General features: G+C 51.9%; 8 protein-coding genes across 9 annotated transcripts, besides 2 other annotated features; 2 read left to right on the top strand and 6 right to left on the bottom strand.

Moving 5' to 3' along the window:
- Positions 1-1,103: 1,103 nt before the first annotated feature.
- Positions 1,104-3,842, bottom strand: EKO05_0010784 (Cellobiose dehydrogenase (acceptor); the record flags this gene model as incomplete). Its single annotated transcript, XM_038947317.1, has 1 exon — positions 1,104-3,842. The coding sequence occupies one exon, from the start codon at positions 3,840-3,842 to the stop codon at positions 1,104-1,106; it is 2,739 nt and encodes a 912-aa protein (XP_038793725.1).
- Positions 3,177-3,208: a tandem repeat.
- Positions 3,843-3,927: 85 nt separating the features above from the next.
- Positions 3,928-3,971: a tandem repeat.
- Positions 3,972-5,314: 1,343 nt separating this feature from the next.
- Positions 5,315-6,752, top strand: EKO05_0010783 (Propanoyl-CoA C-acyltransferase; the record flags this gene model as incomplete). The annotated part of the gene is made up of 2 exons (XM_038943547.1): positions 5,315-5,541; positions 5,600-6,752. 2 exons carry the CDS (start codon positions 5,315-5,317, stop codon positions 6,750-6,752), a joined length of 1,380 nt encoding a protein of 459 aa, XP_038793724.1.
- A 179-nt stretch (positions 6,753-6,931) lies between these two features.
- EKO05_0010782 (uncharacterized protein) lies at positions 6,932-9,111 on the bottom strand (the record flags this gene model as incomplete). Its single annotated transcript, XM_038943626.1, has 4 exons — positions 6,932-8,214; positions 8,264-8,482; positions 8,533-8,861; positions 8,912-9,111. The coding sequence occupies 4 exons, from the start codon at positions 9,109-9,111 to the stop codon at positions 6,932-6,934; spliced, it is 2,031 nt and encodes a 676-aa protein (XP_038793723.1).
- Positions 9,112-10,832: 1,721 nt separating this feature from the next.
- EKO05_0010781 (uncharacterized protein) lies at positions 10,833-12,686 on the bottom strand (the record flags this gene model as incomplete). The annotated part of the gene is made up of 1 exon (XM_038947316.1): positions 10,833-12,686. One exon carries the CDS (start codon positions 12,684-12,686, stop codon positions 10,833-10,835), a length of 1,854 nt encoding a protein of 617 aa, XP_038793722.1.
- Positions 12,687-14,933: 2,247 nt separating this feature from the next.
- EKO05_0010780 (Sulfite oxidase) lies at positions 14,934-16,740 on the top strand (the record flags this gene model as incomplete). 2 transcript variants are annotated; one of them, XM_059637846.1, is made up of 6 exons in its annotated part: positions 14,934-15,095; positions 15,145-15,209; positions 15,262-15,391; positions 15,441-15,455; positions 15,502-16,446; positions 16,498-16,740. In XM_059637846.1, 6 exons carry the CDS (start codon positions 14,934-14,936, stop codon positions 16,738-16,740), a joined length of 1,560 nt encoding a protein of 519 aa, XP_059493829.1. The 2 variants fall into 2 exon arrangements, with proteins under 2 accessions (XP_059493829.1, XP_038793721.1); XM_038943512.1 differs by lacking the exon at positions 15,441-15,455.
- Positions 16,741-16,861: 121 nt separating this feature from the next.
- Positions 16,862-17,893, bottom strand: EKO05_0010779 (Oryzin; the record flags this gene model as incomplete). The annotated part of the gene is made up of 3 exons (XM_038943617.1): positions 16,862-17,518; positions 17,569-17,792; positions 17,836-17,893. The coding sequence occupies 3 exons, from the start codon at positions 17,891-17,893 to the stop codon at positions 16,862-16,864; spliced, it is 939 nt and encodes a 312-aa protein (XP_038793720.1).
- Positions 17,894-20,572: 2,679 nt separating this feature from the next.
- Positions 20,573-22,651, bottom strand: EKO05_0010778 (uncharacterized protein; the record flags this gene model as incomplete). Its single annotated transcript, XM_038943686.2, has 6 exons — positions 20,573-20,853; positions 20,904-21,124; positions 21,174-21,474; positions 21,526-22,278; positions 22,350-22,509; positions 22,556-22,651. The coding sequence occupies 6 exons, from the start codon at positions 22,649-22,651 to the stop codon at positions 20,573-20,575; spliced, it is 1,812 nt and encodes a 603-aa protein (XP_038793719.2).
- Positions 22,652-23,379: 728 nt separating this feature from the next.
- EKO05_0010777 (uncharacterized protein) lies at positions 23,380-24,767 on the bottom strand (the record flags this gene model as incomplete). The annotated part of the gene is made up of 4 exons (XM_059637845.1): positions 23,380-23,942; positions 23,991-24,114; positions 24,158-24,240; positions 24,293-24,767. 4 exons carry the CDS (start codon positions 24,765-24,767, stop codon positions 23,380-23,382), a joined length of 1,245 nt encoding a protein of 414 aa, XP_059493828.1.
- Between the last annotated feature and the right edge of the window lie 534 nt (positions 24,768-25,301).

Here is a 25,301-nt window from a genome sequence, read left to right as displayed (position 1 = left end):
AATAAGCCACAGAATGTGCAGTATGATCTGCATCACAAGCAAGATACTAAGGATTAAAAGAAGGAGAAGAAGTTCTATCTCTTTTATGTGCTGGGATATAACTTTGCATAGTGTATGCCGTATAAAACTAACCACTTAAATAGCAAGATAACGTTAAGGGTGTTTATTAAGAAGATCCTCCCCGCGCTTAAGAGTGAGTTGCTCTATTAGGGTGGCGATTAGACGTTGTACATAGACAAGGACTCCTCTTATACATGCAAAAGCACCCTTAATTATATGCATTTACACAGCTAGGAGCATATTATTAGGTGCTCTAAGTCTCTAGACCTCTTAATTATAGAGACCTGGGTCTCCCTACTTAAGGAGAAGTTTTATCGCTAAACATGTTACTCAAAAAATGAGGGGATGGCACGTTTTTACAAGGTGTGGGCGGATTTAGATCTACAAAAGATTAACAAGACTATAAAAAAATACCCTAGGCGCTTGATTGAATGCCGGGATGTTGTACGTGGCAGAGCAACTAAATTTTAGCCAAAAATACTGTGTAGTTGTGCTGCAATTAATCTGTTTTTATGGTGTTGTTGAGGGAATTGCCATTGTGATTTTGGTGGGTGGCCCGGGCTTATCCGCCATTTATCCCGAAACATGAAAGGCGGACTAGAATACCTTACACTGTTGTTGACGCTGTGCGCCTGCACTGTGCACCTAGTGATCTCTCGCTAGGGGAAAATCGGTTGTTGGTCGGCACGCTAAGACCGCGTACATGCTTCCGTAGAGCCCCAGTGGCTGCACATCTCGATCCTTTAGAATGCACGGGAAGTTGGGGGAGGCGGGAATCGATCCGATGTTGTGCATGGCCGGTGTGGTGTGATTGGGACCTTTTTAATGTACGCCCAGGCTGCCCTTGAGCTCTGATCGTCTTCACGTTGCTGCTGTGATGATGCGGTGTTTGCGATCAACGTTCTACAAGCATAGATTTGGATCCCAGTATCACGTGTATCACGGCTCAGGTCATTTCCTGGTATGAGCAGAATCGAAATTGGAAATATATACAGAAAGTCTACAATGCGCTTTTTACAACATCACTCACCCTGTGCAGTGAATTAATACATGTCAAGGAAGCTCTCCTCCTGTGCAACACGGTTGAGCTTCTTGATGTCGCGGCGGACGACAGGCGCAGTCTGTGCACGACGAGAGCTGCTGTGCATGCACTGGCTGTAGTAGTCGTTCTGCCTAGAGCAAATCCATCCCTGGGCGCACTGGGTAGGACCAGTCCAGCCGGTACCACCGCAGCGACCGTAGGCATCAGCAACAGCGGGAGCGGAGGACTCGACGGGCGCGGACGCGGTGGGCGCGGGCTCAGCGGGGGAAGAAGCAATGGATGGGGCGCTGGGAACGACAGGTGAGCCGGTGCCGATAGGGGCAGCAGAAGAGACAGCAGGCGAGCCAGTGCCGCTGGGAATGACAGCGATGCTGGTGGCCTCGGCAACGGCAGAAGTGGCGCCAGACGTGGGAGTGGTAGGTGTGGTTGCATTGCTGCTACCGAGAGCAAGGATGCGAGCAGCGGCGGCCTCAGCGGCGACCATGACGATAGCCTGGGTGTTACCGGTGGGCAGGTCAGGGTGGATGGAAGCATCGACAACGAAAAGGTTATCGGTGCCATAGACCTTGGTATTGGTATCGACCACAACACCAGCGTCACCCTTGGTACCAACCTTAGCTGTTCCGACGTAGTGGCTGCCAGTCTTGAACGACTTGATCAGATCAGCGGCGGTGACGTTGGAAACACCGGTAGGAGCAACGATACTGAGTGTGGAGTTGGAGCCGCTGGTCATCTGGAGGAGGCGGTCCATCATCATAGTGATGGCTTCGGTGTCCTCCTCAGAGGTCATGTGGGGGTTGGTGATGAACTCCGTAGCACCCTCGGCAGTAATACCAAGCTCGCCAACGGACGCGGCGCCATGGGTAAGGTAAACCTTCATTTGGATGGTGTTGTCAGAGGGTCCGTTGCAAGTACCCTGGAAGAACATCTCATTGCCCTTGGAGGTGGTAACAGAGGACCACCAGTTGAGGCGCTGGCCAGACTGAGCGAGAATGCCAGAGCCTTTGGCGAATAGATCGATTTTGGTCTGGTCAGGCTCGGTGAGGACAGTCTTAGGGGTGGAGGACATGTTGGTGCTGGTCTTGAACTGGATGGTGAAAATAGGGTGGTCCTTGATCTCGGCGCCAACGGGAAGATCAATCCAGTCGGCCTCATCAGGTAGAGTGACACCGCTGCTTCCAGACTGAACAATCTTAAGTTGCTCAGCAGGGCCGATACCAGAGTTGAAAAGAATGCGAGGGGTGGACATGGAACCAGCGGCGAGAATGACACTACCTCCAGCGTTGACGTTGTAGATAACACGCTTGCCGTCAGCGGTCTCGACTTCAAGACCAGTAGCAGATGTACCCTCACGGACGGCACGAATGACCTTGGTGTTCATCATGAGCTTGAAGTTGTTAAGCTTCTGAGCGAGGGGAAGGTAGGTCCTGACCGGTCCGGAACGGAGACCATCAGCAACGTTCCAGGGAGGACGACCGAAAACATCAGTCTTAGAGTTGGGGTCCTTGATGAAGTCGGTCTCAGCCCAGCCTTGGGCGGCGAAGAACTTGGAGAGAACGTCGTAAGACTCGTCGTTGTAACGCTTGCCGTCCTCGCTACCGTGGGTCTGTCCAGGGTTACGCTCCCAGACGCGCTCAGCGGCAGCGGAAACGTCAGCAGACTTCCAGCCTGTGGGCCACTTGTCGTCGAAGTCTCTGTCTTGGGGCCTGACGAACATCATGGCGTTAACGCTGGTTCCACCACCGAGAAGGCAGCCAGCCATATCCGCAGTATCATCGCAGTAAGCAGGCGTGCCAACATCGCTGAGGTAGTAACCGTAGCCAGGAACATCATACATGGAGACAGTGTCGTTCCAAGACAAGTTGTCAGAGTAGCCAGTGAATCCGTAAGAAGGACCGCCACGCTCGATGAGCAGAACAGAGGCACCGCTCTCCGCGATTCTTTCGGCAGCGATGATACCGGCGGGACCGGCACCAGCGACAATGTAATCATAAGTGGCGTTGGCAATAGTAGCTGTGGTGTTACTCGCGACAGGTGTGGTTGAGTTGCCGCCACTGATGGGTGTGGTAGAGTTGCCGGAGCCAGAGTCAGAGCCAGAACCAGTGCTGCCCTCAACGGCCATCGCTGCCCAGGTCTCGAAGTCAGCGCTGGTGGCGTTGGACATGGGCAGACCAAAGGCACCAAAACCAGCAGTGTGGTAGGTCAGTGTGGAAGAAGCAGTCGCTGGGTCCGTAAGAGGGTCGTCTGAGAAGGCCCAGCCGACGATGTTGGTGCTGGGAGAGTCGTAGATGACAAGGCCAGTGGCAACATCTTCACTGATGCAGTTCTTGCACAAGAAGGTGTACGAGAAAGCTGTCTCGTTGACGAAAGTGCCATCAGGGATAGGGTTCATGGTGAAGTCGCCAGTGGTGACTGCGGGGTTGGTGTATCCAGTTGCTTTCCTGAAGGAAGAGACAACCTCGCCGTCGTTGGGCCATGCAACAACCAACAAGTTGCCAGTCATGGACTGACCCATGCTGAAGCCAGCCCAGCCGCCTCCATTGGTGATAGGTGCCTGGATCTGGGCGATGAAGTCGGTTGTAGGCTTTTCGGGGAGAGCGATACCAAAGGTGTAGCCCGTCTTCGCGTCAGTGTATCCGCGGAAGTCGATGCCAGTCTTAGCATCAGTGTAGGGAGACGACGTCTGCGCAATAGCTTGGAGCGCGAAGAGCGCTGTAGAAAGGATGAATGAACGTGCCATTTCGACGATACTGGTGTTGTTCGAAGGAAAGAGTGTGATATGAAGGCACGGCCTGCAAAAAGAATGGCAAAGCCGTCAAGGCTGTAAAGAACGAATGAACGAAAGAAAGAACGAAAGAATGAATGGAAGCGCAAGCAGTTGGTGCTCGATATCGAAGAGTGCGACGAGCTGTTATGTATTGCGACTGAATCTTCACCATGGCGGGCCCAAGCCACCCTCAATCTATCACGTCCAGGGTTGAATCCTTCCTTGAGCCTTGCTCCGAGAAACAAGCTCATGATGCAGCGTCGCGAGAGCAGCATCCCAGCTTCTGGACAATGCATTCCAGGCAAAGAGTTCTCCAGAGGCGCTGCGCATGTCAAAACCGTTCAACGGGACCGACACCGGCGCGGGAAGTTAATTAACAGCCACGCATGCGGCTGAAACTTTTGTGGATATCGACATTGCTTGGTCCCGTAATGCTGAATATGGCCTTCATGATTCGCGATTGGGATTTTATCGGGTCGGCAAGGGTGTTTCGGATCTTGCTGTGGATCTCCAGCGTGTTGTTTGAAACACACAGCCGAGTCAAGTGCCGCAGGAGACATTCATCCTCGCAATCTCGTCAACAGTCAGCATGGTGTTTAGAAACATCGATGACCTCACTGCCGCGCCTTTCAAGACTCTTCGGCACCTGTATCGTAAACTGGCTTCATGCGCCTGCTGCATGCATTCAGAAGGCGCTTGGACTCTGAAGACAGCGCTCTCGAATTCGCTACGAAAGGATGGCAAGATTGAAAACTTCAGAGTGGAGATAGACGAAAAGAGATTGAAATGAAGGTGAAACAAGCATCCAAAAACTTTCGCCGTGGTTGGGATCCACAACAGCGCATCGCCCAGCACGCGGCTACAGCATCCTCCTGGTGTGATAGATGACAGCGGGTCGAGAAAGATGAACTGAATATGAGACAAAATTGAGGATAAAGACATAGCGGTAGCCTCGAGGACCACAATCAGTGAGCCCTGGAGCCAACGATTACGGTGTTGGCCACGTCGAAAGTGGGCTCTAGAGTCGCTCAGACTTCCCAGTCTATTGCTCGAGTCAGCATGCTCCAGAGTGGAAGCTTGAAGACAAGGTAATGGGAAGCGAATTGGGTCGATGAAGGCACGCTGACAACACTGCTTGCTTCACCGGCTATCTGGATACAGGCAAAGCAACCAAATTTGCAAGTAACGAACGTCGGAGTTCGGCCAGGGGCAAAACGAGATTGGCGGGCTGACGGTCGAGTTGCCTGTCGACGTATGGTGATTGCAGATTTGACGAGGCTGGAGAGCGAGTCGAAAGTCTGGTTGTGAGTGCGTGAGGAGCCAAAAGGTGGGGAAGTTACAACCTCGGCCCGCCAGCCATGCTATCACCGACAACATGAAGTCCAACTCAGGTCTTGTTTGCGGCGATTGCCTTGATTCTTCAACTATTGAAACGACAGCTTACCATGGCACACAAAAACAATGTCCCCGCGTATGTGCTTGGTGTCGGCATCACCAAGTTCATCAAGCCGCGCCAGCAGCGAGCTTACCCCGAGATGGGCTACGAGGCGGGCGTGAAAGCGATGCTAGATGCCCAAATCAATTACGACGATGTGGAGACAGGAGTCGCGTGCTACTGCTATGGTGATACAACAAGTGGACAGAGGATCTTCTACCAATTCGGCATGAGCACGTACGGCTAGAATCCACTTGATATGACTTCAGAGGTAGAACAGGCTGACTGAGTACAGCATCCCCATCTATAATACCAACAACGCGTGTGCTACAGAGTCAACGGGCCTGCATCTTGCACGCACACTGATCAAGAATGGCGCAATTGACTGTGCTCTTGTGGTCGGATTCGAGCAGATGCAGCCCGGTTCAATCAAGTCAACATGGAGCGATCGTCCATCGCCCATGGGACTGTCGATGCGAATGATGGCGGACACCCGTGGGGTAGATAAGACGCCGCCTAATGCACAGTACTTTGCCAATGCTGGAAAGGAGTACATGGAAAAGTACGGCGCCGAGGCAAGTGATTTCGCTGAGATCGCGAGGATATCGCACGAGCACAGCCAGAAGAATCCGTACGCCCAGTTCAGGGACGTATACACCTTGGAACAGATCGAGCAGTCTCCCATGATCCACTATCCGCTCACCAAACTGCAGTGCAGTCCCACAAGCGATGGCGCGGGTGCGGCAGTGATTGTCAGCCAGAAGTTCCTAGATGCTCGACCACACTTGAAAGGTCAGGCTATCTTGATGGCAGGCCAGAGTTTACTCACGGACTCTCCTCAGCTGTATTCAACGTCGTCGATGGATCTTGTCGGATATGATATGACCAAGCGTGCCGCTCAGGCTGCATTCAAGGAGGCTGGAGTCAGTCCCAAGGACGTGAAGGTCACTGAGTTGCACGACTGCTTTTCTGCAAACGAACTGATTCTCCTCGAAGGCCTAGGATTTAGCGAGCCTGGAAAAGCACACATGATGGTGCGCAACGGCGATATCACATACGGCGGCAAAGGGCCCATAGTAAACCCATCCGGCGGTCTCATCAGCAAAGGACACCCCCTTGGCGCAACGGGCCTTGCACAGTGCGCAGAGTTGACATGGCAGCTTCGCGGATGGGCGAACAATCGACTGGCTGATGCTCCGGATGTTGCGCTGCAGCACAACTTGGGCCTGGGCGGAGCTGTAGTCATCACAGTGTACAAGCGTGCCGATGGGCAAAAGGCGGTCAAGATGAGCGATGAAAAAGTGAGGAAGGCGAGCCAGTTCGACTACAATCCCGCTGTAGAGGCTCGGTATGTCACGAAGGAGGACGGAGACAGAGTGAGGTCCAAAACAGTACGGAGCGAGTACGCTCTGGGTGACACACTGGAGAAGATCCAGAGTCGATTGTGAGGAGTAGACAAATGCAACTGCACTCCATCGAATTTGGATCAAACTGCCGCTAGCGGTGGACGTAAAACCACGTGGTCTGAGTTGGAACAGCTGTCACCGACTTTTTGTTACTATCGCAATGTGAAGTGGAATTCTAGCTATATGTAGAAAATGACAACTTGGAAGCACATGTTCACATATCAGCGTCTTACAAACTCCGCCTTCATCCCCTTTACTGCCTTGAGAATTGCATGCCTGCCATCCCAAACCGGATACACAATAACCGCAAACATAGCCGCAAAGTGCCAGATGATCGCCACCGTGACCCATCCATCGAAGAACGTCCTCGTAAAGATGTAGTTTCGGTATAATGGCATCGGCCACAGCACGATTGTGGTCAGCACATTGATGACAAAGTATACACTCGCGATCTTGAGCCACCTCCTCACATGTCTGAGTGTCTCTTCGTCGAACGGATGCACCACCTCCTCAAGCGGCGTCTGTGCGTTCGAGACGTGATGGATTGGCGTACGGTGTTTGCCCTTCTCACGGCCGTGGTCGATAGCAGTGCCCTTTGGTTCATCCACAATCTCATTCCCAGCAAGGCTCTCTGGCGGCGAGCTTTCCCCGGACCTTGTCTTGTCCTCGATAAGATCGATGCGGAGAAACTCGCGCCAGTCGAATTTGCTTGGCTTGATGAGAGAGATGACAACTGAGTATAGCGCAGGGGAGAAAAATGAAACACAGGCGCCATACAGTCCTGGAAGTTGAATTTGCGTCGTGTTGATGTTGATCGCGCCACCCCAGTACCAGGACAGACTCAGCCATGTTGCGACTCCTGACGCGAGGCCCAGGACTGGAGCAAGGAGGGCAGCGAGTCGTGTTTGACGAGACCATAGGAGCGTAAGTATGAGCGGTATGATGCCTGGACAGGCGATGATTGGTCGGAAGTATGTTGACCAGTTGTTTGTGGCGCCAGCATATTCCAGCATGATCGCGAAGCCGGCCATAAAGCATCCGTGGACTACGACGCCCCAGTGGCTGACCGAAAGAGTCTTGCGGTCGGACGCCTTGGGGTTGATGTACGTGCGGAAAAAGTCGAGAGAGATAATACTGCTGACTGCGATCACGGAGGAAGACACAGTGCTGGTAATGGCCATGAAGACCAGGACAAGGAGGCCAGTGGTGGCGCCATGGCCCAGCAGAGAGCGCAAAACATAAGGCATGACCATTCCGGAGTTGACCTGAGTTAGGGTAAGCGTGTTGGGATAATCGAACCAAATCGGAGTGTGTTCGATGGCACGAGCACTAAGGCCGATGATGGTGCCTGTGCACCATGGGACTGCCAGAATGACGATTGACACCAGCATATAGCTTGGCACAGTGGACTTGACGTCTGAAGCAAACGACTTCTGCCAGAACGCGGTATCCATGAGTACGAGCGCGAGGTTACCGAATTTGAGGACTAGACCAAACAGAACAGCTGCATTTAGTTAGATAGAGAACTTGAAGAGAGATTTGCGAGCACTTACAGCTCTTGGACTTCAGCGTCAGGAGAGAGCCCTCGTAGTTGCCCGGGATGTAGTCGTTTGTCGCTTTAACTTTTTCATAGAGTCCCGAGACGCCACCAATATGCTTGTTCGTCAAAACTGCGAGTGAGAAGTAGATCAAGAGGATGAGCGCCACAACGGTGTGGAGAAAATCGGTCAAGAACGTAGCTTTCAAACCACCCATTACTGTATAGATGACGACTATGAATGGATTAGTGAATTCAGACAAGCCGAAGAATCGGTTGCCTTACCTCCAGCGGGAATCAGAATACATGCAGCGACGACATGCATGCCTGTCATTCCTGTCACAAGCTGTGCACCCGCCAATATCATACTGCCGCAGCCGAAGATGTTGTTGATCAAGTTCAACAAGATGAACAGCCAGTGCACGTATTTGCCGTAACGAATCTTCATGATCTCGAGCGAGGTGTGCGCATACGGGACTCGCAGCTTTGAAACAATTCCGAGCACAGCCATGAGAGCGATTTGGAAGGAGAGGCCACTTGCCCACCAGATGGGTAGTGCGATGCCCCACTTGTATGTATATGCTGCTGCGAAGACGCTTTCGTTGATCCACATCCTGCGAGACTGTCAGACGGGAGTCGTCAGTCCAATAATATGGGAACTTACCAACTTGAGAATACCGCTGATGCTGTCAGCCCTGTACCCACAGATCGATTGGCGACCATGAACATCTCAGACTCGTCACTGTCTTCCGAGAGATACCGCTTCTGGATCTGCACAGCGCCGACGATGATCAAGCAGAACAAGACAGAGAGACCGATGATGATGCCGTAGCCCTCGGCTTGGGCCAGTAGCTGAACAGCCATCTTGACTTGATCAGATGACGAGCAATGGCTTGGGTATGGCAGGAACACCGAAGAGGTGACAAGGTACGACAAGACCTTCGACAAGCGTTCCGCCGGTACTTAGCCTTTGCTTGACTGTCGCTCGAGGTGCGACATTCGCAAGCCAAGGTACAGTGCCGTTGACGTGCAGACCCACGCACATGGTATCATCCGGTAGTAGCGCCGAAGATCGCTTGCTATCAGCAACGTGGGCAATAACTCCTTGAGAACCGTTGTCTGCGATAGGATCGCCATTCCGAATTTAGGCTTTTGAAATAAGCTCAACGACAGTTGCCGTTATGGACGACGTAGGCTAGTGTGATGTCGCTATGCGAGTGGGTCAGCACGTCAGAGCGCAGCCTATTAGCGACGGTCCTATCGTCCAAGTGCAGGATATTGGCTGGAGTCGAACAATTGGTCAACAAAAAAGTGGTTGTTGCTTTGTGTTATCTATCCGCAAGTCTGGAGTCGAGCACCAACGGACCATAGGATATCCATGGGTAAAGGGTTGAAATGCTTGAAGGGACGGCTTACGTATACATACCACCTCAGATCGTCACTACGGGTATAGCGCGCATACGTTACCAGCTTCGGTAGGCTGCTGCCGAAAGGTGAGGTAGACGTTTGAAACAATTGTATGCAGACGTATCCGCCGCGCTCCGATGCAGGCTTGCGTTCACGAGCACTTCTGATCCGGAACAAAGACCTATGAGTAGTCGTCCAGTGAAGCTGCGATAGTGCCCTGTGCAGTCTGAAGGCCCATCAAAACTGAGAAGAGTACAGAATTTGAAAGGAGAAGAAACTGTGTGCTTGAGTAAGCCATTGTGACATGATCGTGCCTTGAAGGATCGAGGAAAGGTGATAATTAAGAGATTCGCGTAGGGGCGGTATCTGCACGCACAAGAGTGAGAAACAGGAATTGACGTCCTCACTCGTTTACTTGTTCGTTCCTCTCGATCTCCGATGCATGTGCAATGCGATTGGTGACGCTGTTACTGGTGCTGCTGATGCAAAGACAGTTCCTGTAAGATCCCTGCACTGGCCACAAAGGGTCACGGCAGAGCTGAAAGACCGTCCCAATTATTCTTAAGCAGAGGTCCACAAAAGTAAGAGTCATGGTTCGTCGCCAACAAGAGGGTTGTGGCTACGGGCAGGTTCAGGAGATGGCTGAGGTTAACATCCTGCAGCTGATCTGAGTTCATCAAGAATCTCAACGCTACAATCGACGAGTCAATGCACGGTAGAGCTGAAAATGGTGTGCCGAGGAAAGGTGATGTGAGGAAGTTCGAAGAAAAGGAAAAGCGCTCGAGGGAAAGCGCGTCAGCTGTCTAGCGAGTTCTAGCGGGTTTGGTTACATTCTTTTCTCTGCCTCGGCTCCCCGTCTATCAATTTTTGGGTTATTTTATGTCTTCTGGTGCATGATTCATGCTGTCTGTCAGCCACACAGTAGAGGGCAGCTACGTGATCATACGACATACATGAGTTGAATCTTCCGTAGTCAAGTACGTAGGCCCTCATATCAGGGATAAACACGAGCTTTTTGGGTGGGTAATATTGAACAGCTACACGGACAGGGTATACAGTATAAGAACAATCCAGTCAAACATAGGCACACCCAACTACTGTGGGCGCTGTAACCCTTCTATAAGATGCACCAAAACGCCATATAGGAGTGTCTGCCTAGCTTTTCGTACCACTTCTGATCACTGGTAGAACTTCCAGTTCACCTTCTTGCACTCCCACTTCTTCACAGTGTCCTTGATTCTGTCCACCATCCAGCCACTCGTCCACTGCTGCACGCCTTCCTTCTTTCCAGTCGCACGGCCAAGCTTAATGACCTTGCTGAGGTGACACTCTCCATCATTTTGCACGGTATGGCGCCACTGGAGGCAGTCCTCAACCTCGGCGCAGACGTTCTTGCACCTTTCAGGATTTTCGGCGCCGTCTTCAACCATGGTACTGATCTTTGCCCAGTCAGTAGCCTCTTTGCCACCTTCTGGCTTTTTGTTTTCTTTATTGTCTTCTCGTCGGTGTGGCGGCGAGGCAGCCTTTTCTGATTTTTCTCCCGCTCTGTGCTCGTCATTGCTTTCCGTTTGCTTCTGGTGACCCCGCTGCGCAGTGATCTTTGTATCGGAGCCTATGTTATCCCAGTTCTCTCTTTGCGCGACCAGGTGTGGCTGCACGTAGTCCTCAAAAGCGTTCTGATAGAGATAAGGCTTCTCCCAGCCGTGGGTTTCGGTCCATTTCTTCTGCATGTCCCAGCTCTTTCTCAATGCGTCATTGTCCATATGGTGCCAAGAGACGGCTGGTGCGCACCATTGCTTCGGCGTGTAGTCGAGTGTGTTCGGTTGCTCGCCTTGGATGAGTGGCCACGAGGTGTATAGCTCGACATGCGCGTCCGCAAGAGCGGTTGCAAGAACCATGTCACCGCAGCATTCCTTGCCCACTCGCGCTTCCCATTCGCTTAAATAGCGCTCGTCATAGGATTTGGCGTATCTTCGCAGAGCACCCTGGGAAAGTAGAATGCCAGAACCACGCTGTGCAAATTGTACCTTATTGAGAAAGGACTGTGCGCCACTGTAGTATGGAATCCGGTAGTCCAGCCTGTCCACCCACTGCAGCAGGTTCGTCCAGCTCAGGCCTGTGTCTGCTTCAATGAAGGCGTAGAATTTGGCATGCGGGTTCATCTGATAGGCCTGATACACCATGGGCAGGAACTTCCATTTATCCAGATCTTTTGTCTTCTTTGCGTCTGGCTTGTACTCGGGGTCTGCCGTAATGATCTTGTACTCGCTAAACTCGTCGTACTTTTGCTTCGCCGCGGAGCTGATGTTGTGGAGCGCATCGTGGACAGGATTGCCGTCAATCTCGCCAGCGTGGTCGCTGAAGATGGCAAAATTGGGCACGCAGGAGAGCAAGCCCAGAAGATGCGCAGAGAGTTTGTTGTGGATTTCCGCTTTCGAGGTCTTGATGACGACCATGACGTGTGGAGCATTGCGAACATCCTTGCAGAGAGCGAGCACCGGAGCAGTGGAATGCAGAGCTGGTGCGCTCGAGGAGCTGGGTGCAGGAGTTGCTGTGGTCGTGTTCGGAGCGGCGGGTGCTGGCGATACCTCTACCACAAGGGTCGTAGGAGCTGCAGCCGCACTTGCCTTACCCTTGCCTGCACTGTCCTTGGGCTTTTCCTGATCATTCCACCTGCCTCCATCCTCATCATGCCCAACAGCGCCCGTCTCCTTTGGCGCAGGTAGCAGTGTCTGCACCCCGGTGTGACTTGCCTTCCTGGTCTTGTCGTCCCATCTGTGATCGTCTTCCTGCTTCGGCTGGTCCGCGGGTAATGTTGGCGTAGGCGTAACCTTCGGGGGTGTCGTGTGTGGCGTGTGGACGACAGGCGCGGGCGCAATTGGGTCGTGGAGCTTCACTTCGTCTGCCGGGTGTTCGATTATGGGTAGTGAAGGCTCGGCGAGCCGGTGGGGGAGGCCGAATGTCCACAGGAAGCTGATGAGCGAGATGGCGATGACCACCACGGCGATGCGGGAAGGGGTCAACAGTGGCATTGCGGCGGTTGTAGAGATCGGTCGCTCCAGTCTTGAGTAGAACAGTGTAGGTATTGGCGTACTCACGCGCTACATCAGCGCAATGGTTGTGTTGTCATGGCCGCGTTGGAGGCAGTCGCGAATGTCGTGGAGGTATGAGACATGGAAGGCACAATGGAGAGGCGGTGCGTGCCGACGGCCGAACGGCCGAACGCTTTGGCTGTGGCTGTGGCGCTCATACTGTTTTGAAACCACTTATTATGACGGCTGCACTGCATAATGCCAACAACAGCACTTCAACAATCACAGTCCGAGGGGATGGATCCTAAGATCGTATCTGAAGTGAAGGAAGAGAGAACTTATCAGTACTCGGCTACTGGCGTCTGCGCAGCATGCTCCGTGCATGACGAGACGCGTGACACGACACGTCTATCAGAGCCAAGCACACACAGTGCCGGCAGCGTGTGAGCGACGCCGCAAGTTGAGAGGAAAATGCTCACGCTCCGTTGTGACTGATTTTAAGGTTCCTCAGCATGAAACAGCCTTGCCTTCCTAATGTCTTCTGCGACATGTTCATACCCAGCTTCAGTGTGTGGGACATCAAGTCTCACTCGCTACTCGAGTCAACGCATACAAGTCTCACGAGCAAGGAAGCGTGCAGCAAGGGCATCGATGATTTTCACGATAAAGAGGCGATGAAAGCATAGTATAAAAGTTTAGTGTGTGCGTAGAGCAGCATCCTGATTGCCGTCCACATCACTTTGTAGCCCGGCACAGCGTGCTTCAACAACTTGGGTCCTGTGCCCTTCTTTCGCACGACGTATAGGGCACACATACAGCAAACAAACAAGAACCCACGAACGAACCGCATGTTCGATGGATCTTAGGCCCCGGCATATCCATGGGCTTCTGTCTCAATTCTCGTGCTACGCTATTCAGTGAATGTTTTGACCCATGACTGTGTACTGAAAAGGTCCTGCACCAACCGCGCTTGACCAGGTGACTTTCCAACGACTATCTGCGGCTTAAGCCGCCTTGTACTTCAATGATGCTTCTGCTACTACGACAGACAAAACGGGCGCAGGCGATCCTGCACTGACCAATAAGAATCGCTCAGCGGCCGTTGATATTCCTGCAGTCGCACCACGTGACGGAGCGAGTGGGCGCCGACGAGCTTGCTTCTAGACTAGACCAAGCAGACAAGCAATCCGTACAGCATTCGCAGCCTAGTATTTCATCAGAGCTATACTTGAGTCCAACTAGATTCAATATGCCACAGCCCTCGTAGTCTCGCCCTGTCGACTCTCTCGTTCCTCACATATGCTATTTGCACGCGAGATGAGATGAAGGTTGTGAGTGCGGCAGAGTAGACTTGTCGTCAGCCTTCGCAGCTGCGACAACAATTGCACCAAGGAGCAAGTCTGAAGACAACTGCGGCACGTAAGACGCTCCAGGAAAGGGTCGGCGCCGTGTTTGGGCGGGGACGTGTGTACCGAGGCCAGACCTTTTCTTCGTCGCCAGTCCCTTTCTGTCCAAACGCGCCCTGCACATGGCCGAGCAACTGCCGTGTTTGACGCACCTCGTTCTTGATCAACACCACGCACGACAATCCCATCCCTGCCGCAACCGTCGTATCCAAGACGCTGTCAATCGATCAGTGCATTGCGCATGTGCTGCGGCCAATCATCTCTTGACTCTGACCTCACTGAGAGGCCCCATGTCTTTCGTACATTGTGTGTAAGCCTCACGAATAACACGTGCAGCAGCACACGAGATCAATCCGTGCCAGTTTCACCCTCGCAACAGCCTCGGAATGAAGCGTGTAGACAGACCTCTATGATCGCAACGCTCGTATTTGCTTCGAATCTCTCTCGGCAGATGAGTGTCATTCGGATTTCGGAGTTAACGCTATTCGATCCTCAAGCGGACCCCTGTCTGGCAACGATTTAACGGCCATCACAATGACGCACCTTTTGACCAAGTGTACTGCCAACTTTGCGTGACTAGGCTCTATCCACGCGTCCCTATTCGCCAATTCGCAGTAATGGAAGGCTGTAACACGCTTACACATGGATTATCCGCTGCAGACCCCAACAAGCTTCGTCGCCTGTCAGCACCACCCTTGAGCGAGCAGTCAGTAAGCCTGAAGTCATGATCGGCTGAATCTGGAAAGCTACGAACCTGTACAAAAGCACTGTGCAGCCGCAATCCGGGCGCAGCGGGCTTTCATCAGCAGACCCTTTTCGCTATCGATAACCAAACTCCGCAATGGCTCCTGCAGAACCTAATCATAAGCCTTTTGAGGTGCAGGGCGAACCGCCAGTGTTCGAAGAAGAGCGGGAAGGATGGAAGGGATACATTGAGTGGGAGAGGTACCCAGAGAAGAAGAAGAAGGCAGCTGAGATCATGGCGAAATACGACTTCCCTGTGGTCAGTGCCTGTTCACAATCACGAATAACATCAGACTAACGAGCATCAGCCTCCAGAGTTCCAGTTCGAGCCGTTGCCTAAGACAAACCCCATATTAGAAGGAGTGCGCTGGAAGTAAGTGTACATGCCTGCGTCCAACGGAAAATAGTCAGCTTATGGCAAATAGACATTACCACTATGCAATGGGACCCACCCTGAAAGATATGCCAGACATCTCCTGGGAGTACGTCAAGAAAGAGAAGAGCGAAGACATGATCCACGTGCTACAATTTCCATACAACGGCGAGCCGCCAAGGGTGAGTACACAAACTATGAATGCTTAGGCATACGCTGACAGCCCTCCAGAAACGACTAGTCGAGGCATGTTCTTCCTCATCGATCTCAACGCTCAACCTAACATGTACAGACTGAGATCACCCAGAATCCCGATTTCTTCGTCCGCAACCACGGAGGTATCCCAGAGATCGACCCTAGCAAATACTTCTTCGAAGTCGAAGGCTTAGTCAACAATCCAAAGAAGATTACCCTCGCCGACCTTCAGGATGAATCCAAGTTCCCCCGCCAGTCCACAGTTGTCAGTCTCCAGTGTTCGGGAACCCGCCGCATCGAGCAAATCCACGAGTACCCCGGCGACGGCGACGAACTCATCAATGCTCCCTGGGGCGAAGGTGCTATCGGTACCGCACGCTGGACTGGTGTTTCCCTCAAAAAAGTCATCAAGTACTGCGGTGGCCTGAAAGACAATGGTGCCCACCTCGAGTTCTTCGGAGCAGACACTTACTTCAAGAAAGGTCAGGTATACAATTACGCCGTCTCCGTCCCTGCCCGTAAGATGAAGATCAACGAAGTATTGCTCGCCTGGGAAATGAACGGCGAGCCCCTTCCTGCAATCCACGGATTCCCACTTCGTGTCGTGGTCATGGGATACATTGGAGCGAGAAGCTGCAAATGGCTGACCCGAATCAACGTCATTGCCGAGCCTTCGATGGCTCCCGTGCAGATGAAGGAATACCTTTACTATACGCCGCAGATGGGCAAACAGAATGTGACGTACAGTAACGGCTTCAGTATTCAGACCATGCCGGTTTCGTCCGCAATCATGACCCCCGTCAACAACGAGGTCATCATCCACGACGGCAAGATTACCTTCACCGGGTGGGCATACAGCGGCAGCGGATGGCCAGAACGTGTCGAGGTTAGCAACGACGGTGGAGGTGTGTGGTACGAAGTCCCAGATGAGAACGTGAGCAAGAAATACTTCCACGCTTGGAGAGTTTGGTCATTCGAGTGTCCTGTTGACGCAGAGGGATGGCTGGAGTTCTGTGTCAGGTGCTGGGACGACGCTTTGAACGTAAACCTCCCCCGTCCTTACACTGACGTTCCTATACTGACGGTCAATTAGACGCAACCCACATACGTCCGCAGTGCCTGGAATTGGGACTTGCACGTTACGTCGTCTTGCCATCGAGTCAAGCTCTACAGCGTCAATAAGTCAAAACCAATGACTGCTAAGCGACTCAAGCAGTTTGAAGACAAGGGCCTGCCATTCTTGCCGCTCACGCGTCCTGTGCCGTTCGATCTGGAGACGGACGAGGATTACATCAAGGAGATGACGAAACGCGACGGTCGTGATCCCTCAGAGTAAATTATCGTCAGCAAAGGAGAGTTGGATAGCACATATCAGGAGAGATAAATGACATGGTTGGTATTATCACTGAAAAAGAACTACAGCGTGTTCCAGATGCCTTTTCCTCCTCGTTCTTCTCTCATCCTCTGACTTCCCTCAAGCGGCCGTTGCCGTTGTAGGCCAACCGGTTTGCAGAACCCTGGGTATCAGTAACCCTGTTTGGTGTAGCCAGCTCCAGCACCCATGCCTTGATAGCGGCAGCGCTCGATAAGCCTTCAAGGCCACGCAGATAGCTGAAGAGACCAGCAACGTGAGGCGAGGTCATTAAAGTACCAGTCAACGTAGCAGTCGAGGTATCCGAGAAGTAAGCTGTCACGATGCCAGTGCCAGCAGCAAAGACGCCGACCGTAGGACCAAAGTTCGACCCGGTACTGCCTCCATAACGAGCGTCGGTGCTCTGGACGTTACCGACGCACAGGACTTCGGGCGAGCGAGCAGGCGATCTGGTGTTGCCACCGACCGTACCAGCAACGTGAGTTCCGTGGCCCTGTTTGTCGTTATTGTTGCCACCCACTGCCTTGAAGCCAACCTGGGCACGGCCGCCGAACTCTATGTGAGTAGTCCTGATACCGGTATCCACGACGTAGGAGAAGGTACCACGTCCACCAGTGTTGTCGTAGATGTAGCTCGAAGCACCGCGAGTGCGTGACGAGATGCTGTCGAGTCCCCAAGGTGCATTGTTCTGGGTGACAAGCGCACTGGTGGTCATGATGTACTCCTCGACAACTTTCAAAACCTAGCATGCGTGTCAGCGCTGCGAATGGTCTAGATAGCTGCATCACTTACCTCAGGCAGAGACTTCAATTCCTCAACGGTAGCCGCGTCAAAAGCACCAGCGTAGCCCTTGAAGTCACCGAAGCCATACTCGCGCTCAACACCAGCTTCTTCCTCGGCCACAGTATCACGCTTGGCAATGTCACGAGCGTGAATCTCGCGGATTACATTGTGATGGGCGGCGATGGAGGTAACATCCGTGTCAGGCTTCAACTGAACGTTGTACTTGCCAGGAACTATTTAGTTCATCGGCCTGGCGCGCAGAGAGCGGAGCAGCACTCGTCAGAAAGGGTGTCGCAGCTGCTACAAGAGCAACTTCGCGGGCGAAGAACTGCATGATGAAGAGGAAAAGAGACAGAGGAGAATCCGAACTGTCTGGCCTCGAAAGCTACGAAGTGAATTGATGTACTTGTACACGTCACGATAGTTGATACAGTCCCAAACCCCGATTTCGTGAGAGCAATACGAGCGACTTGGAGCTCCCAAGTACTTCCGTCTCTAGACAGCTGTCTTGTCGTTCCCAACTTCTGCCTTATTTGGCAATTTTCCGCTCTCGTAGTCCAGGCCAAGAGTCTCAGTTGCATGATCTACACTGGGGGTGGAAATGAACTCGTGACTGTAGGCATTACGGACAGAAGATTGTAGACCAAGTGTAGTCTGGGCTGCGAGGTTAAAGATGCGGTGGATAGTTGTTGACGCTGTTTGGCCAAAGCGCATCGTACCTGGTAATCTGGACTTCGCTCCTTCTACATTCAGCGCCTCAGCCGCTCGCTTCGGTAGCTGCCGAGCCCTGAGTAGCCGAGTTCCCCTGGAAATCGAAGAAATAAATTGACATCATTGTTTTGCTCGGTCGCGCTGAGGCACAGCTAACCACAGCTCCTGTGTCGGGAGTTTTCGAGCAGCACAACCATGCTGGAAGTCTTCTCGCTGCCATTACTTGAAAGTGAAGGTATATTGATTCTCAGAACTAACGGCGCCTGGTCGTCTCTCGCAGCGCAACCCTTGATAAACAATGCACATGCTTTTGGGTAAGTCTGTGTGTGACAGGGGAAAAGATCAACGTAGAGCTAAGGTTCGCACAGTATGTAGCTCAGGGGCGTAGCCTGCTGCACGTCCGCCAGCGTGCGACCTAACGGAAGATAGTAATGTGGTTGGCTATGCCGATGACGGCGGCTCTTGCTGGCTGATCGGCAAGTTCTCGGCTTCGACCACATGAGCAGCTCTCTTCGAACTACCATCACCATTCATAAGTACCTGCCGATCTGGGAGAAGCCTAGAGCTGCATCAGATTGTTGCCGCCTAACACAACGCTATGTTTCTTCATCGCACATGCTCGAAAGGGTTGCTGACTGGTCTCGACACTGGATTCATCTCGACATCATATGCAGCTTGTAATATTTTCTTTTGATGTTCTGAAAGAGGTATTGATACGACTCAGGGAGGTTGGCATTCAGGACTGAGCAGACCATATGTTCAGAAGCCATGCAGTTTCGAAGCACTGGCTGGTACTCGAGCATGCACAAGAACGCTGCATTTCGGTCGTGTTCGAGTGCAATCGGTGGCGGAATGAGTGGGAAAGCTAGCAATGAGATACATCAAGGCTGGCAGCGCCTTCCTGCAAACACCTCCATGGATCTTATCCTACTCTTACCAGCAATGATCTTGCTAACTTCTAGTTCGCTCCTGCATGCCCGGATAAACTGGTGTGTTTATCAAGCTTCTCCCTCTCTATCAACTTACATCGTCCGCTCACTTATTCAGTATCCCACTATTTAACTGACATTCCTTCCATTCACTATACGCAAAATCTTCAACATGTGCTCCGGTACAGGTCCTCGCAAAGCTAACAGTTCCTCACCGACCCCACGTCATTCACGTTCTTCACGTCCGTCGCGGCCTCAAACCTCACAACCTCAGTATTTGCATGTGTCCCGCAAAGCAGCGAATGGGAAGACGAAGAAATCATTGCACATACAAGTTCACGAACTGGAGCGAGCGAACGGGGATGTCGAACGAATATGCAGTCGCTTGCCTTATGGGCTAGAAGCGGACGCTGTGGAAGACACTTTCGTGATGAAGAAGAGAGAGCTCAGGTATGATCGACTGTGTCGCACGAGAATTGGCAGGGGAGAGGCACGGAGGATAAGGGCGGGTTCGGCTGAAATCGCTGCGCCAAGTGAGCGCTCGTCGCCATGTCTGGAAGTCGCGAGTGGATCAACGCGAACACAGACGACTGATAGCCAGGCTGAAGTTGGCCAATCGGAAAGACGAAAGAGCGATCCCAGCGTTGTACCAGATACAGATCGATTGTCTGCAAGCATGATTACTCGAGACGGTACAGATTGTGCTCAGACTGCGTCACAGGGGCGTACGAACTCCGTCGTCCTACCAGAAGAACTCTACGCGAGCGAAGCCCAAGAGGAGCCTACGATTTCGGACGATTTGATGAACTTTGATCATCCAAAACGTGTTTTCCAGCAGTACTGACTCACCAAGAAACGAACGCTTCAGTGTGATATTAGGGGCTTCCAAAATTCCAATGAGGATCCATCATCGTCAGACGCAGATGTAGCCGCGTTACTTGATTCCACAACATAGCATGGCAGCAGCATCTCTTGTCTCTCTAAGACTGTCCACGCTCGTTACCAGTCAATGATCATCAGTGGGATTCACGTTCAGGTCGCACAAGGAGTCCATGTGCCGCCACGAGTTCGAGCGCGGGCGTAGATGGCATCGGAGATGGAAGCATAGCTGTTTATACAGAAGCTGGCATGGAGAACCCGGGTTCGTTGAGATGAGATACTGGCTTAGCACGAACGCACAAGTCAATCTTCTCAGTATCCTTGCTTTTCTTCGTGATACGCTTTCTGCATAGCTGACATGTGGAACGTCGCGCGCAATATCAAACAACATACTCTTGATCAGCTCGTCGACATCCATGATTTTTCTACTAACACTGTTACAATAGATGTTGCCATTGTGCGCACTGTCATCATTTTGGATCAGTACTAAGTAGCTATGTCGATCCGTCTGTACCAACATGTGTCTTCTCCTCCTTTGTCTGCTGCACTTCTTCTGCAGGCCCATCGTATCCAATAGCCTTCAGCCATTTCGGGTCAATATTCTCCAACTGCAGGTACGGCGACACATCCGAGTCTGGGAATTGTTTGTTACAAAGTGCATGTCCCATGCCGAGATGAGCCCAGGGGTTTTTGTGCTGGTATTCAACTTCAAAATCCTCGTAACGAGGAGTGGCAATGACTTCGGTGTACATGTTTGAGGAGCCGGGCCAGACCGCTAGACACCTGTCAGTAACGAACAAGAGAGTTTGAGAGATGGGAACCCACCATTGACTCGACCAGTCTCGTTATTGCGGTACCAAGATCTACAGTCGCTCTTCCAGACTGTGTGCTTGATCCACTCCTGTGCATGCTCGTTGAAACGGTCTGTGATGTCTTGACGTGGAACCCAGGACTTGATGTGGTCACGTTGCATCTTCTTGATGATCTGGACGCTGTATTCGCAGACGCTGAGCAAAGGTCCGGTTACAGAACCGTTTTCCACTGGCCTGGTATTGTGGTTAGACGAGTTGTCAAAGAGTCTGGAAGGTTGCTTACCATGTAGGTCCAACGAACATGATCCAATTTGGCATGTCTGGGCAGCCAAGGCCGAGGTACGACTGTGGCTCTTTCTCCCACTTCTCAGACAAGTTGACGCCATTTCTGCCGATAATTGGAAAGCGAGGCTTATACGTGACGTCGAACCCAGTGGCGCAGACAACGGTATCAACTTTGCGTTCAACACCGTCGCTGCCAACAACGCCATCCGCAGTGATCTCGTCCACTGCTGTAAAGTGAACATCTACGTTCTCGTTCTGGATGGCAAGCATATATGGGTCTCCAGGCGTTATGCGACGGCCTGGAAGCTGTTAGGAAAGTAATGGATGGAGGTAGGAAATGGAACACTTACAGCCGAGTTCGAACTTTGGGGTAAATCCCTGCAGAAGCCTTTCATCCTTGATGAACTCCTTCATTCTCTCTCTGAAGAGCTGCTGAGCACCCTTCTGCGCTTCACTACCAGAGTAGAAAGTACCCCACAGACCATTGATCTGGCCTTCAATATCCTTCGCATGGGCGAGCAGCTTCTTCGGATCGTTACGGAACTCGTCGCGTTCTTCCTGGGAGTATTCCTTGTTCTGGCCGTAGTTGTCCGCAATCTGCACAAACCAGACCGCAGTACGCACGAAGATGTCCAGGTGCTTAGCATGAGGTTGCATCTTGGGTACCGTCTGAATCGAAGATGCGCCTGAGCCAATTACTGCAACACGGTCATCCGCCCACTCTTCTTCCTGATAATCTTCCGGCCACACAGCAGTATGCACTACCCTGCCCTTGAATTTCTCGATGCCTTTGATCTGTGGCCATTTGTAGTTGTTCAAGATACCTGTTGCGCACAGCAATAGGTCGCACTCCTCGTCCCACTCTTTGCTCTCGCCGGATGGTGACGACTGTCTGAGCGAGACTTTCCACTTGCCGCTATCGTTCTGCCATTCGGAGCGTACGACTTCGGTATTGAAAGTCATGTACTTGCGTAAGTCGAAGACTTCAACTACCTTCAGAAGGTACTTCTGAATGTCTGTTGCGTGAGAGAAGAATCGGGGCCAGTCAGGGTTCAGCGCGAAGTTGAGTGTGTAAGCATGAGAAGGGACGTCACATGCGCAGCCTAATAAGTGATCAGTCTCTGGACTTATGGACGCTACTGATTTGGGTTGAATCGAGTATCCTGAGAATTACCTGGATATCTGTTTTCCAGCCATGTTCCTCCGATTTCCGCGTTCTTCTCATAAATCACATGTTCGACATTTTCACAATGCTTCTGAATCTGATAGGCCAGTTGGATGCCAGATAGTCCAGCTCCGATCGTTAACACCTTGAGCTTCCTGGTCGAGGGGTCCTGTTGCTTGTCAACACCTACTTACAGCTTTGAATGCATCACTTACGTTATACACAATGTCCGGGACATCATAGCCACTTGAGCCCGGGGTAGTGTAGTCCCAGCGCTCATCTTTTCCCACTGAATTGAGATCAGGCGCCATATCAAGATAATAGGGATGTTTTCGGTAGAGAATGTCAGTGATGGGATAACTGTACTTATAAGTACATGGAATCAGCTGAGTCCTATCTGTCACGGCCGTGCTTAGTTTGCTCACGCAATCCAATGGCAGCGGCTATGGTCTGGTTCGCGGAGATAAGATGCCCGCAAAATTCACTACCTGAAGTAGCTAGGAACTCAGGTGTTCCCTGCGAAATGATCTTCGTACGAGTTGTTTTAGGAACACAATCCAGTCTTGTCACCATTACCCGGACATAAGCTGATGTCTTTGTTACTGATTCGGTTCTGACGACGGCACTATTCTCCGGCTTATGCGATGTCGATACTCATCTGCAATAACCGTTTGGTTCTGATTGAACCAAAATTATACCCGCCGAAGTGATCGGTCTGGCGTATGCGGGGGAGCTGCGGGGCAGCGCGCCGTGAGACCTGAGAATGATCGAATCATTGACGTTGACAGAACGGTTCATATAACATTCTCAGGGCCAGGTGACTCGTAGGTTTTCATGATGTGCACTTTCGTTGTCATAGCTGGCATCATGAAGTGAGCGGTTCTCGTAAAGGCTTACATAGCTTTACTCAAATTTGGAGTTTTTCAAGATTTACGTAGGTTATGCCGCTACCTACGCTCCCTGCAATTCGCCTAAGAGGCTCGAGTAATACAAAAGCAGACTGCGGCAACAAAGATGAACAATGAACACCATGAAATCCTCAACAAATGCGTACGTCCCGTGTCACCACAATTCCGTTACCCTTCTCCTCGACGTTGTGTAGCGGTAGAATACTCTCGTCACTGTCCTTAGCTGCTCCCACGCTCCAAGGATTGTTATTCAGGGGCCTGGATGATATGCTGACTGTGTTGGTCGCCCGACGATCGTACTTGTCCAACGCTATACCCTTGTCCGAGCGTTCTGACTGTTTGTGGTAGCCGAGTGAGTTTGGCGCGCCGGTCGCTCGCGGAGCTTTCGTGGTCAGTCCGCGCGCAGCTCCAAGGCACCAGTTGAACATAGGTTTGAGGGCCGGTAGAGACGCTGCAATGATGCCTACGTCGAACTCAATAAATCGCCAAAGAGTGAAGCGGTCGGTAACGAAAGGGTCGGGGTCAGCGAGGATCGTTTTTTGAATACCTGCTTTGACGATTGCAGCAACCGCAGCAAAGATGCCAAGTGACAAAACGAGAATGAGCGATATCTTTGCGCGAAGATTGAGTTGCAGCTGCCATACGAGTGGAACGGGGAGTAGAGCAACCATTATATCGGTGACAATGGTTATGACTATCAAGTCAGCGTGGAAACCATCGTCTGCGTGTCTTCAGCCCTTACCTGTATTCATGAGTCCTATGTTTGTGAAAGTCTCGGGAGAGAAGCACTTGGCCGTCCCAGTACCATGCGGAGGTGGCCGAAGTTTCACGTTCCACGTAGCTTCTACAGGAATGCATTGCCATATCTGATTAAGAAGGATCAGTCAGTATGATGTGCCATGGGCATACGACGGCAAGCGCCAAGCGCTCTAGAATGACTAGGTTTGCTGTATGGGGGATCATCGACGGGATATGTCTGACAGATGGTTGGACTTACTGTGAAGACGTTAGCTTGGAATCAAAGTTGGAGAGATGAGATCCTACCCAATGTGCCCACGCAAGCGAATGTAAAGAGGGTCATGAAGATGTTGAGGCCATGCAGGAACCACACATAACCCCTGTGTACTACGAGTCGCAACAGAAAATAGGCGATGGATATCTTGACCAGCGCTACGCCAAAGCTAGCAAGGATTGATGCAACTTGTCGTAACCGCAGGAGCTCCTGGTACGAGTCCTGATTCATCGTAATCACGGCCATGTGCTTTCCCATGCCGACCTTCGTCTGCTCGATGTACGTGGCGAAAGTCGCAGCAGAAAATGCGTAAGCAAGAAGCATAATCCAGTCATCCTTGCCAAAAGATTTGATCATGACTGCTCGAACGTAACATCGTAGGACTACGACAAGAGACGCAACACCAAACAAGGCTCCAAATTGTGTGAGAAGAACGGGTGCGTTGGTGTATGCGATGTAATCTGGGGTCAATAAAGAGCCGTTGGGAACTGCTACCAACGCCGCCATGGTGTTGAAGACTAAAGATAGGTGGGGAAACGAAGGAGAAAGGGTCGTCTGACTCTCAGAGCTTACTGACAAGTCATTTACTTAAACCTGCGCAAGACTTGCGACCAGCTGTGATTTCATTTACTTCGGAAGCGGCACAGCAAGATGATGTTCACTCAGTAGAGTGAGCATCCCTTGTTTAGATCGTTAACGGATTGTCTCGATACCGTCTCTTGTAGGCTCGACTTCCGAGGCCCGGCGTGGTACCCACGGCCCAGACCAGGATGTCAGGGTTCTCTCCCCAGTGATCCGAGCTATAGGGCTGGAGACGTTCACCTGGATGTGAAAGGCCCATCGAGAGTTTTTGAGGGCTGAGATGACACGGAGAGAATGGTTGTAGCTCTACGAATGTTGATATATATTACACCGCTAGATTCAATGACAACCTCTCACGTCGGTCTCATCAGTCCGAGTCCCTCTGATTTGTGTCTGCTCGTCCCTCATGTGGATTGTTGGCTTGCTCAGCTCACGCCCACGGGCTCGATCAGGGTGGTG

Source organism: Ascochyta rabiei, chromosome 20, assembly GCF_004011695.2.
Source record: "Ascochyta rabiei chromosome 20, complete sequence".
Classification (NCBI taxonomy): Eukaryota; Fungi; Ascomycota; class Dothideomycetes; order Pleosporales; family Didymellaceae; genus Ascochyta; species Ascochyta rabiei.
Note: the sequence above shows the minus strand (reverse complement) of the source record. Positions and strands in the feature narration are given on the sequence as shown.